At 41.4% G+C, this 12,563-nt stretch overlaps 1 protein-coding gene across 1 annotated transcript in view; it reads right to left on the bottom strand.

Moving 5' to 3' along the window:
* The window catches only part of SMPX (small muscle protein X-linked), a 49,409-nt gene extending 37,627 nt beyond the window's left edge, over nucleotides 1–11,782 (bottom strand). The window contains exons 1-2 of the mRNA XM_010987445.3: nucleotides 11,577–11,782; nucleotides 7,849–7,909 (exon numbers count right to left, since the gene is read on the bottom strand). Coding sequence (XP_010985747.1) covers nucleotides 7,849–7,887 — 39 coding nt within the window. The 5' untranslated portion in view covers nucleotides 7,888–7,909; nucleotides 11,577–11,782. The remainder of the gene's footprint in view (nucleotides 1–7,848; nucleotides 7,910–11,576) is intronic.
* Between the last annotated feature and the right edge of the window lie 781 nt (nucleotides 11,783–12,563).

Below are 12,563 nucleotides of genomic sequence, written 5' to 3'. Positions count from 1 at the left end.
TCCTCCCCCATCTACCGCAAACTACCTTATCCACCCCAAAACCACAGGATTCAGCCTAGCTTATCACTACACCTTCATCCTCACAACGTACTTCTGAGGTTCAGACCATCATCTTTGTTTTATTGATAAAGAAACTGAGCCCCAAAGAACTTAGGTGATCTGCTCAAGGTCGCACAAACAGTTCGAGGAATAGCCTGGATTCCCAATAGAAGCTGCCTGACCTTAGGGACAGACTTCCTCAACTTTGTCGGACTCCTCTCCAAAGAGTTCTTTTCTCTTGGCCCAAGTTAGCTCTAGCCACTCTAACATTCTCTAAACTAGCTCTAAAATTGCAGGCTTATACCTTGAGAATGGCCTTGGGAAAGGCACACACAAAATGGATAATTCCAGAATCGGTGTCCCAAAAAAGCCACAATGAAAAATGAGCCATTAACTCACTGACTTGATGCTTTTTCATCTTTAAGGCATCACTCAAGAAACCAGAACGTAAATGGGTTTTTTGACAGCAAATATTGACAGGATCCAAAGCAGCCTATGAACGTGTCAAGTAACCATTCATTAATGTACACGTTAAGGGAGTGTTGGTGGACTACTTTGTAAATGATTATACACGTCATTAAAATAATTGTGGGGCAATGATATTTGAGTGACAAATTATAGAGTAAATCACAGCCATAAGAAAATTTCCTTATAGCATGCATTTGATAGAAATATGTAGACCTACAGCTTTCTGTTTTTATTCCATTGGCCAGAGAATTAGTGTCATATTCTTGTTCTTTTCACTGACTTGCTCTGTTTGAACACAAATAAAATACCTTCTCAGTGACTCAATTTTTCCATCTGCAAACTGAGCATGGTATTTGGTACTCAAAATGGATTTGAAATACGAGCTACATTTTTACGAAAGAATAAACAAACATAGAAATCAATGACGTGGAGTTGATATAAGGTTGGACTTCCTTCCCTATATAGATTCTGTATAAATGTAAAGGAAGCAGGCTTTTGTTTTATTCCTTTTGTAACACATTCCCTTGTATTTTTTCCTCTCCTTGAGATTTATTCATCTTAGATGTTTTTAAATATGCCCCTGACGCAGGAGACACAGTGCATCACTTTCCCAAGCTGTACATAATTTGTTACATCTGCGAAGTTGGAAATGGAAAAAATCTACTAGATCATCTTTTGCCAGAACAGGATACAGTTCCCTGATAACAGACCTATCTGATGTGAAATGAATACTACACTTGATCTCACCAGGTTAAGAAAAGCAGAAAGAATTCCCTGTAAGTTAATTCCACTACTCCCTTAATTATTTGTATTGTTCTCCTGCTTGGCTCCAGGCTTTGAGCCAGAGAATTCTGGAAACAATATTCCCTCCATAGCCGCTCCCGTGTGACTTACAATGGAACGACATCTTTTCCCAGTGAGCTGGATTCTGATAGCTGCCAGCCGCTGGGTACCAACAATCCCACTCCACTTTGCTTTCCAGAGCCATTGTTCGCTTATCTCCCCCCTACTTTTGGTCCCCACTCCGTCTCTCTTTTTAGTGCTGAGACTGGGAGTTTCCTCCCATTGCCTGTTTGTTTCTGATGACCCCCCACTGGTTCTATCTTTAGTTTTCAAAGGTCTCCAGCAGCTCCTGCCAGAGTCTATAGCTTCCCCCATGTTTTTCTCCCAGCCCTGAGCAGAGGAACCCCTATAGGGTTGCATTTTACAGTAATTCTTTCTGAGCTTTCCTATTCTTATAGTCCAAGTCCTTCTCTGAATGGAGCAGGATAGGGCATTTTGAGATTTCTAGCATCTTCACAGAAGACTTTCATAAAGAGGTTTGTTTTCTCAATAGCTAATTAAAAATAAGATTTCTTATTTGATATATTAGGCTAAATTAAGAGGACACACACATGCCAATTAAAATATATCCAACCTATTTTAAAATAAAATTCTGTATCACTAGACTGCATAGCTTCTTTGTCTTTAGGGATTCTTGAAATGTGAAATGGATTCGGAACACACAAAACTTTCCCACTCAACACAATTTTGAGAAACTCCCACTCAGTCACTGTTCTTTACCCATGATGTTTCATACTGAAAGGTTTTCTTTCTCTCTCTCTCTCTCTCTCTCTCTCTCTCAGTTCTCAATGCTTTTTGTTCTCTTCAATAATTTCCTGAATGACTCAACTGTAGTCTTGTCATCCAGGGAAAAGCAGTTTTCAGGAATGTCCTGTACAGCTATTAAGATAATATGTACAATTGGTTGGAGGCAGGTTATATTTCTGAAGGACTTGTGAATTTCAGCCTCAAAAAATGACATCTCTTAGTATAGGACTGCTTGCCTCAAGGCACCAATATGGAGCCCTGGGTGGAGCAGTGAAGATCACCAGCTGGAGGGAACACTACAGTCAGACTGCTATGAGTCAAGTTCTGACTTCAAAGGAAACAGCATTGGAAATCATAAACAGTGTATTATAGTGGCTTACCTAAGAAAGAAACAGTAGACCCATGGTCAAAGAAAAAGCATGTAGCAAAAGAAAGTTCACTTTTTATCTTTTAAATTTAAATAAAATAGTAAAGGAAGGCATTATCACCATTATTTTTGGCTTTAATAAATGTATTTGATTAACTGTGGGTGGTGATAGTCTCTTCGTTGTACCAAGGATTGTCATTCCTGAAATCTTTTTTAAACTGGAAATTCTAAATGGGTTAGAGTCCCTAACACCTGTCTGTAAATATTTTTGTCAGGCTGTTTTCTTCTTCCATGGAGCCCTTATGCCCTGAGCAATGGAAGGCGGAGGAAGAGTGATATAACGGGTAGGGAAGGGAAAGAAGTACTTAAACTCGGGGCATCAAGATGTCCTGTTCTACACGTGGATTAGGTAACAATGGAAACTTCCCACGATAAGAAGCCACGTACTCACTAATGATGCAAGGCTCATAGATTCATTCCTCTAGCATGGATGATACAGGAGTTAGGTTTAGTTTCACAAGTGGCTTGATTAAGTCACTTAAGCAGAGAAATAGGAGTCAGTGGCCATGGTCATTTGTATTTTGAGACCATGTTTGTCACTGAGTCACTTTACTTTGTACTTTTCACTCCTAGCCAACTTACATTTAAGATGACTTTAATCAGTGTAAGCTATTAGCTTCTTGGCTGAAATGCTGATACCCTTTCTGAATGTTAGTTGAGGGCTTTAAAAGGGAAAAACCAGCATCCATAAAATGGTAATTGTCCCTCACGTAGCCTTGGTACTTACGATCACCCTTTAAAGGGTCTGCACCCACTCCTCCATCCCCAGTCTCCATGCTGGGGTGGAGATGGTAAATAATGAGTCTAGACAGTATGGCAGAGTGGTTCCAAACATGGGCTTTGGGATCAGGCAACTCAGGTTCAGTTCCTGACTCCTACTCACATTCTGTGTGATCCTGGGTGAGTTCTTTGGCTTCTTCAAAGCCTTCTTTATAATCCATGGAAATCCCATTGCATTATGCTAAGTGCCTAGTAAACCCTGAAGAAACTGTGACTATTATTATCATCCTAATAATAAACCTTAGAAGTTATTCTCAAGAAGTTCCTAGACTATTAGAAGCTGGACAGAGGCTTAGAGATCATTTAATGCAACACTCCCCCTGCCCAGTGCTTTGCAGCTCACGTGGACCAAGGGGGTGAAGTCACAGAGCAGAGCTAAGACTAGGACACAGGGCTCTTTTCCATTCAACCATGAAACTCTCAGATCTCATGGGAGAGGACAAATAATACTCAGCTTACTTTGATCAACAGTGAGGAGAAAGGGCCAGTGACGACCCAGAGAACATTGGCTCTGGGGAGGCCTGTGGTAGTTTCCAAAGGGGGTGTGTTCAGGAGTAAGGGGAAGGACAGGCTGGTGCTGCCAGTGGCCAGAGTCACTTGGTCTCATTAGAGAGACTTACTGAGCAGATCACTGATGGAATTAGATTTCCTAGCAATGCTAGCTTTCTCCACCACCTGTCATGTCAAATTCTTTCATCTGAAGGAATCAGACCCACTGTGCCAAGTGTGCTGATGTTACCTTGGTTGCAACTCCATTCCTATCAACAGCGGGGTTTAACAAGCAGCCTTCAGAGTACAGAACTGGGGTCAGCAAACCACGGCCCATGGGCCAAATCCAACCTGCCACCTGTTTTTGTAAATAAAGTTTCATTGGCACACAGCCACACCCATTCATTTATGTATCGCCTGTGGCTTGTTTTGTGCTATAACTGCAGAGTTGGGTACTTGCAACAGAGACCCAATCATCTGCAAATCTTAAAATATTTACTCTCTGGTCCTTTACAAAAAAGGTGGGCCACCTTCTGGTATAGAGCCTTAGCTGCTTAGGAGACAAAGGCCCTCTCCAAGCTATGGAAGGAGCAACTGATTTCTTCAGGATATTTTTAATGCCCTTAGCATAAATGAGATTTCATTAATATAAGTGAAAAGAAATATAGACTTAGATAGAATCCCCTTTACAATTCCAAGGCCATCTCTTCTTCAATGTGGATGTGAAAGGCAACCGTCCATCCTCTGAGGGTAGGTCTGGTTCTGGCCTTCCTCTTATTCTGGGGCACGGAGGAGATGGAACCATCTCTTAAGGATTTTGTGTGCTGTCAACCAGGCACTTGCCATGCGTGATTTTGTGTATTCATTGTAACAATCCTAATAAATAGTATGATTGTCCCCATTTTACAGAAAGGTAAACTAAGGATGAACCAAGGTCACAGGATAAGTGAGTGGCTGGGTAGAGATTTGTAACCATTAGGCTCCATGTTGTCTGATGCACATAGGTGCAGTAATTCAACTACCTATGCCTGACTGTTAGAAGTATGGTTGACAGTGGCTTAAATTCGCTCAATCCAGACAAAATAGAGATCTAAGTCATTACCTTTAGAAGTCTGCGCTGCAAAATACTATCCTACAAGATACTCATTTAAATGATCCAATATGGTTAGAAAACATTGCATATATCACCACCTGCTTGGAAATGTATGAAGGCATTAGCAAGTTATGGACTCTGAGAAATCCTGCAGTAAAGATCCTTGTCAACATTGCTTAATGTAGTGTTTCCCAAACACTTATTATCATTGAGCCCTTTAATTAACAACATCCCATCAAACTAGTATCCCAGGAGATACACTTTGGGCACTGTTGAACCAGAGGATTATGATGATGATAATGGATGATAATGGCTAATGTTTATTGAGCAATTCCAGTAAGCCAGACACTGGCCTAAGCATTTACATGCATTAATTCATTTAACCCTCGTGAGGAAACTGAGGCACAGAGAAAAAACAACTTACCCAACATCACACAGATAGTAAGTCTGGGAAACCATGAGCTCCTCAAACTCAGGGATCAGATATCAATTCATCTTTGCATAGCCTACACATAGTATGTTGCCTGGAGCAAAGTATGCACCCAGGAAATGACCGTTGAACTGAATTCGAGATAAGTTTCTAATAAAAAGAAGTGACTAGAGTGTATTGAATAGAACATTTAAGATCTTCAAGTAGCATTCTACAACGAGGGTACTCTCTCATTAATTGGGGTCTCTATTTGTTCCTGACAAGACCGTACCCTAGATAATGTTCCTACCATAAAGCATTTTGTACAGCATAACCATTTTCATATTTTTTAAATAGACTCTACTTCAGGTTAATGCAGAGATAACAGGAAAATATCAGATAGTGCGGATCCCATTTAGCCACAAGAAATATTTTCATTTGAAGATACATTAAATTAGGCTTTCTGTGTGGCATAAAACATATTGAAAGAGGCAATACCACATCCATAAGGAAGCACTGTATTGCCTTTGTTGGTAGAGTGGATGGATTTTTTAAAAATGCAGTATGATAACAGCTATTGAAAACAGTCAATAGCAGCTTTTTAAATATTACAGTCCTAAAAATATAAAGGTCAAAATTAGTAGCTAAAATACTGATGAATTCTCAGTGTAGATTTGAGGAAGGCCAGGAAGCACTAAGGAAGAAAAAGTAATACACTTCCAGCTTTAAAAGGAAGAGAAGAAAAGGCAGCCTGAGAGAAGACTATGTTTTTGTGTCCTGCAAAATCAAAAGGAAATTTTATGTTTAGCTCTTTGGGAGCTTCAAATGCAGTGATGAAATGGTATTATTTCTCATCACTTTAACATAGAGCATTCATGAATGATAATTTTTACAATAACAGCTTGACACTTAATGAGGGCTCACTGTGCTGTTTTAAGCATCTTATACATGTAGCCCTAGGAGGTTTGTACCATCCACATTTTACAGATGTGGAAACGGAGGCAGAGAGAGAAAGTAGGTGAAGTAGTTTTCCCATGATCCCACACCAGTACAAAATGGATTAAAGATTCAAACTCCAGTAATCTGGCTTCACAGCCCATGCCACTAACAGCTCTACATACTGGGTGAAAGAGAAAGTTCAAAGGCTCAAGGATGCCCACAGAGGGGAAGGGTAGAGCTCAGGTGGTAGAGCGCATGCTCAGCACTGAAGAGGTCCCAGGTTCAACCCCTGGTACCTCCTCCAAGCAGAAATCAGTGAAGAAACCTAATTACATCCCCCTCAGAAAACAAACAATACAAGGATGCCCACAGGTCTGGGAGGCAAAATGAATTCCACTACCAACGTCAGGGTCCCTCAGAGACTCACTAGGTGGACACCAGAGGGCCATACGTGGCAGTGCAGAGATAAGTCCTTGCCAGTAGTCCCTTTTTTGGTGGTTTGTTCAATGACAGGTTTTCAGAGATTGTTATACATCTTTGCCACTTAAGAACCCCATCCATTTACAGCTCTATGTTAGTCATGAGAGGTAAAGACCTGTCCCTCCACCCACTTCCACCGCCGATGTGTGCTAGGATTCCTCACCCCACAACCAGACCACATGCATGCCCCTTAAAAATATGGTCAGTTGTTTATGAACAGGTTTATGCTGTGGTGGTGCATCAGACCCTAGATATTCGGGAACTGCCATATGCTCTGCAGTATTCAGAAAAGTCCAGGAAAGGGAGAGGGTAGAGCTCAGTGGTAGAGCACATGCTAGCATGCACGATGTCCTGGGTTCAATCCAGTACCTCCATTAAAAAAAAAAAAAGTCCAGGAAAAAAAAGGTTAAAAGTTCCTTTAGAGAGAGTACAGATGGCTCCATGTTGATGAAAAGGAAAGATGCAATTTTACAGTAAAGCGTTGTGCCTAGCATCTCAGTGTGGGGGCCACTTGAGAGTTAAACACAGAGCCCTTAAGAGAAAGAACAGATTACGTACTGAGTGAAAACAAATACTGAAAGTTTTCTCCAGAATTGTATTTGTGTTCCTTCTTGTGTGTGACACTTTAGTCAGTTGAAACAACTGAGGAATTGGTTTGCTGGGAGGAGACGTAGTAGCATACAGACTTTAAAAGGTAAATACTCAAGCCTTGGGAAGAACATTTGTCAAGACAAGGATGTTATTTAAAGAAAGATGTGTTCTAAACAGATGAGTGACCAAACTCAATGGGATATAAGAATGGAAATTGAATTTTTAAATTTTTATCCATGAGCATATCAAAACCTTGTGCCTCAAAAAACATACCAGAAAGCATACACACTACATTTTTGTAAAAGATCATTTAATTCTCATTCATAAACTTTGTCTTACAATTCAGCACAATGACACAAAAATAGCTCCTCCCTTCTTAGTTGTACCTGACCAGCCTTATATACTCTCTTACACCTTACACGAGTCTTTCTTTTCTTCTTGACGTTAATCATCAGTTAGGAGTGAACAGTCTCAAAAAGTCTGATTTATTAAACAGACTGGAAGATGCAGAGCTGATGTTAAAACACAAATCTGCCTACTTACCTGGATGGCTCTGACATTGGAAACTGGCTGTTTCGACATATTTGTGCGGTCTTTCTTATCCCTAAAAAAACAAGTAAGAAACTGTTAGAGGTGGCGGCATTCTGATTCTCAGTCTTGATAAATTAGAATTTAACTCCTGATTCAACTGGGCAGTCACCCCTTTCATTGGCCATATATTCTTTCAGCCTCAGTTTCCGGTTACTTAGAGACTCTCCTTGCCAGAGGCTCAGGGAGAGGGAACACTAGAGCTCGGGATAAATCATTCAGGAGGAGAAATGCTGAGATGCCTCGCCCCTGATGCTAACGATAGGCAATCAGAAACTTGAAAGGCGCTATCATCTCCTGCCCTGCCCTCCTGCCCCCCTGCCAAGAGCAGCGAAGCAAAGAGGTTATGGGAATAAAACACCTTTGTTTGGGGCCTCAGAAGCTTTCCGCTCGAAACTGAACTTTTGATCTCAGCTGTTGCCTGGACTATGCGTCAGTCCATCTGGAGCACCTCTCCTCCTTCGAACACCCAAAGAGAGGGGGTCTGTACCACATTCCTGCTACTGCGATGCTGCCCGCTCGCTGTGCACGTGTCTGTTCTGCCCAGAGACCTGCGGGACGCTGGGAGGACGTGGCCGCATCTCCCTGCTCCGTGTGTCCAGAGCCCGGGCTCTGTAAACCAGGCAGCCGGCAGGCAAGCCTCCCCTGTCTTCTTTTCTTTAAATGAACCATCTCAGAAGGCAAATAGGACTGATGTGACCATGTCAGATCCCCAATATGTAGCAGTGCTTCGTTCCCAAAGGTCCTTTGCTTTCTTTCAGCTCGTGAGACCTGACTTAGAGCCGGCTGACTAGAGATGTGGTTTACTGAGGCTCAGGTTGCTATAGCTTGGCCTATTACATGTCAACAGGACCGAGTGAAAAAGTTTGAAACTCAGTGAATTAAAAGCATGCTGCTTTTTGGGGATTTGTTTTCTGGGGTTTTTTTATGTATATATATATTTTTAAAGCATGCTGCTTTTTAAACCCAAACTATAATCCGGGTTGACTAGGGTTTCCTCTCTTGACTGATGTAGGAGTGTGAGCTAACTGGTGAGTAAATGAACAGACAGAGCAGTGTTGGCATTTGTTACAAGTCCCATGTGCGTCAGTCCATCTAGAGTATGTCTGTCGACATCTCTAGGCCCATTTCGTCTTCCTTAAATGTTACCTGCTTCACAGGTTGTGGTAAGAATTAAAACTACATAATGTTCCTGAAAATTCCTTGTGGACTATAAAGCATGATGCAAATATTCATCATTTCATTGCCATTGCTTTTAGCTAGTAACTTTTTAGTCATTATACTGGTCTACAGCTCTCAGTACAGAGTAAGAATTGATGTAGTGATGCCTCACAATACTTTAGAGATAAAAGATCTGAGAACTCTGAAAAACTTTCTTTTTTTTGAGATCTTTAAAGTCTTAGGCTCTATTATATGAAGTTGAACAAATGTATAATTTTATAAAATCTCTGTAATTAGTATCCACCTATGTAGTCTTTGGAGACACATACATGAAAACGATGGGTTTTTTTTAAGTTTCACCTGAATATTTTAGTAATACAGAAGTACAGTCTCCGTGCATAAGGGTAGAATTATTTTCAACATGATTAAAAAATGAAAAAGCACTAACAAATTGAACAATCAAGAATGCATTTTGCTCTGTGGTATGTTTCCAATAGGTTACTGTCTTTCCTGCAGTGTCAAAGAGTCAGTGAAGGATTTTTAATTTTTGGATCTAGGACACAGCTCAGTTGCAAAAGGAAAAGCTTCATAGTTTAATTTTTAATGTTTCTGTTCCTCAAAAGCTATTAAAAGTCATGCAAAACAATGAGTCTCACAGGACTTTTAATATCTCATCATATAGTATTCGCTGTATGTGTACAATTAAAGTTTAACTAATATGACTTGGGAATTAAAAGAAATATTGTACATCGATTAAAAACGGGCAAATTAGGAATTTCCTTATGGCATTACAAAAGCAAGCTGAAATGTAAAAAACAAAAGCTCAGGCGATAAATGATTGTGTTCATACTGCACTGATTTTTGTAAAATTAGACTGACTTTGTTTTTTCACTGAACTACTGGATTGCTTTGTATTTTGTGGACCTCTGAGCCTAAGAGATGGGTAGTTGGGCCTTGTCTCCAGTATAGCTTTGGTATAATCTCATTTATGTACAAATTCCTTCTTAACATATATGTCAGCCTGCGAGAGAGACACCTCCAGAAAGTTGGTCAGATACCAGCTCTCATTCCTTGCAAACAGGCTAGATAACATTTGCGTAAATCAGTTCTGCAGCCGTTCCTGCTGTCCTCATTATTCTGAGAGAAATCAGGGCAAAGCACACTGATGAATAAAAATAGACAGTGTTCCCTGGCTGTTTCCCTGGCCCTGCGTTCACCTCCATCACGGATGCAGGGTGTAGAATGCACCTTCCTTCTTTATCTGCACACCCAGTCCCTGGACCAAAAAAGAAAGCTATGCCTTAGATGCACAACTCCACTCACACCGGGGCCACAGCTTTTCATCCAGAGAGGTACTCTTTAAAGCACTCTATTACTGTGTCTCTTGGTTCTGGCTACAATTTAGAAACATGGAAAGTTTGACCAGGCATAGATTGACTTTTACAAAGCCTATACTATAATGGAAATGCTTGCCAGCTTAGCATAGCTGAGTTTTCCTGGCAGTTCTGCAAGTCAGTGGGGATCTTTAATGGTCTGTATGCTGAGTCATGTACATTATACCTCTGCTGGTATTTGATTGGACAGCGTCTCATATCTGACTTCTAAATAAGACTCTTTCACTTACTAACAATTTGTCAACATTAATGTCGCTAATTTAATGAGAAGGGATTCAGAGGAAAATAAATCGATAGCTAGAGAGAGGGGGCTTTGTTTTGTTCTTTTTAAAGGTCAATGAAATGGCTACCGCTCAATCTCAAAGGGAATTATCTTCTGTCCTGCAGCTAAAAATAATTCCTGAGAAGGGTGTAGAAAGATGTTCAGCTGTCGGAACTAACTCTATTCAACTCTGCCTGAGCTATGCCGGGAGGGAAGAGGCACTCAGTACTGCCATGTATCAGAGTCTGGTGCCCACACAGAGGGAGGCAGGGCTGCTGCCCTCCACCCTGCTGGGAACGGGGAACACCGCAGTCACAGGCTTTTGAAAAGATGGGTCTGGAGTATTAACGGATCTATATGTTGATAGCACTTTATCATTGAGGCCAAGTCTGGCGCTTAGGGAGAGGAGAAAAGTGTTCTAAACTTGTGCTGTGTTAACAGCTCTGGCAATAATTTGCACTTAGGTAAGCCAAAGAGCTAGCATTATAGCTTTCCTCTGCCCCCAAATTCTCCTGATTATTTCTAAGCTTACAACCCGAATCAGTCTGCAGGTGACCAACTGGCACCCTTGCCATAAGAATCAAAGTGACATAAATGTTCAGGGTAACAGTCATCGTATCTGGACTGTGGAAATTTTCTTAAAGTCACTATTAATGAAAACTCCCTTTAGTTCAGCATTTTTTCAACCTCCCCCTCAAGCAGTTTATAAAACAGAAGCAGCAACATCACCAGTGAACAGTGAATTTACAGGGAAGCTACACCCACTGGTTACAGTCCTAGAAAGTTGTAAGTAGCCACTTTGAGTTAGGTAGCAAGAAAATTTCCATCAGAAAGCCCAGTTGTCCGAGCTGGGTCCTCCTGCTTACCTGCTTTAGGTATTTGTTTACTGCCTAGGGAAAGTCCCAGGCAGCCAGGTGCCGGAATACGAGGCTCCTCAGTGAGTGGAAGGGACGCCCGGTGTCCTCTGAGCTGCGATCTCAGTCCCAATGCTTTTCATGTGGCTGAAATAGCTCAAGTGCTCGGCGCGTCACCCAGTATTGAGAGCTGCTCCCAGCTCGGGGCTGGAGGGGAACTCGGTTTAAGGCTAAGTGTTCAAGAGAATTCCTGTCATAGCTCACAGTTGTTCTTCCTAAATATAGAGTTTGATACAAGCCATACGCCGCCTCCAAAAGGCTTGACCGTGCTGAAAGCAGGGCTCAAATATCAGCCGGAAGGTGGCTGTGGAATCTTCCTGCCCTCCTAATCTTCCAGAAGATGCTTGGCTGCATTTTCTCACAGATTCTGAGGGGGCACGGTGAAGTTCGAAAAGTAGGGAAAGTTTCTATAGCTTTATTACATGGAGGCCAGAAGACGAGGAGTGTTGAATAAAAATTGGAGAGAGGTGGTGTTGGCACCGAGGGGGCCCTGACACCAAACAATGTTTGAGTCCTAGCTTGGTCACTTAGGAGCTGAGGCTGTCACTTCATAATCAGCACTCAATAAATAGTCACCAAATGTTGATAATTCTAATATTACATTGAACTACATCCTCCTTTTTGTAGGTCAAAAACAGTCACAGATCAACAGACTCGTGTGGTCCCAGGGCTCAGAGTCCTTGCACTCTCTGCTCTACCACCTCTACTCGTGGCAATGACTTTGGCCCTAGAGCACATGAAACAACAGAACAAAACAAAGAGAAAATAATCTGTTTTAAGCATGACAGAGGCCAGGACCAGGTATGACACAAAACACTTTTTAAAGAGAATACTGCCAAATCCTAAAGCACATGCTCATTATTTATAGCACTACTTTTAATTTTTTTTACTTCTCTCGTCTCTAAAATTATTTTTACATGGAATGTCCCTTCAGTAGAA

Source organism: Camelus dromedarius, chromosome X (genome assembly GCF_036321535.1).
Source record: "Camelus dromedarius isolate mCamDro1 chromosome X, mCamDro1.pat, whole genome shotgun sequence".
NCBI lineage: Eukaryota > Metazoa > Chordata > Mammalia > Artiodactyla > Camelidae > Camelus > Camelus dromedarius.
Note: the sequence above shows the minus strand (reverse complement) of the source record. Positions and strands in the feature narration are given on the sequence as shown.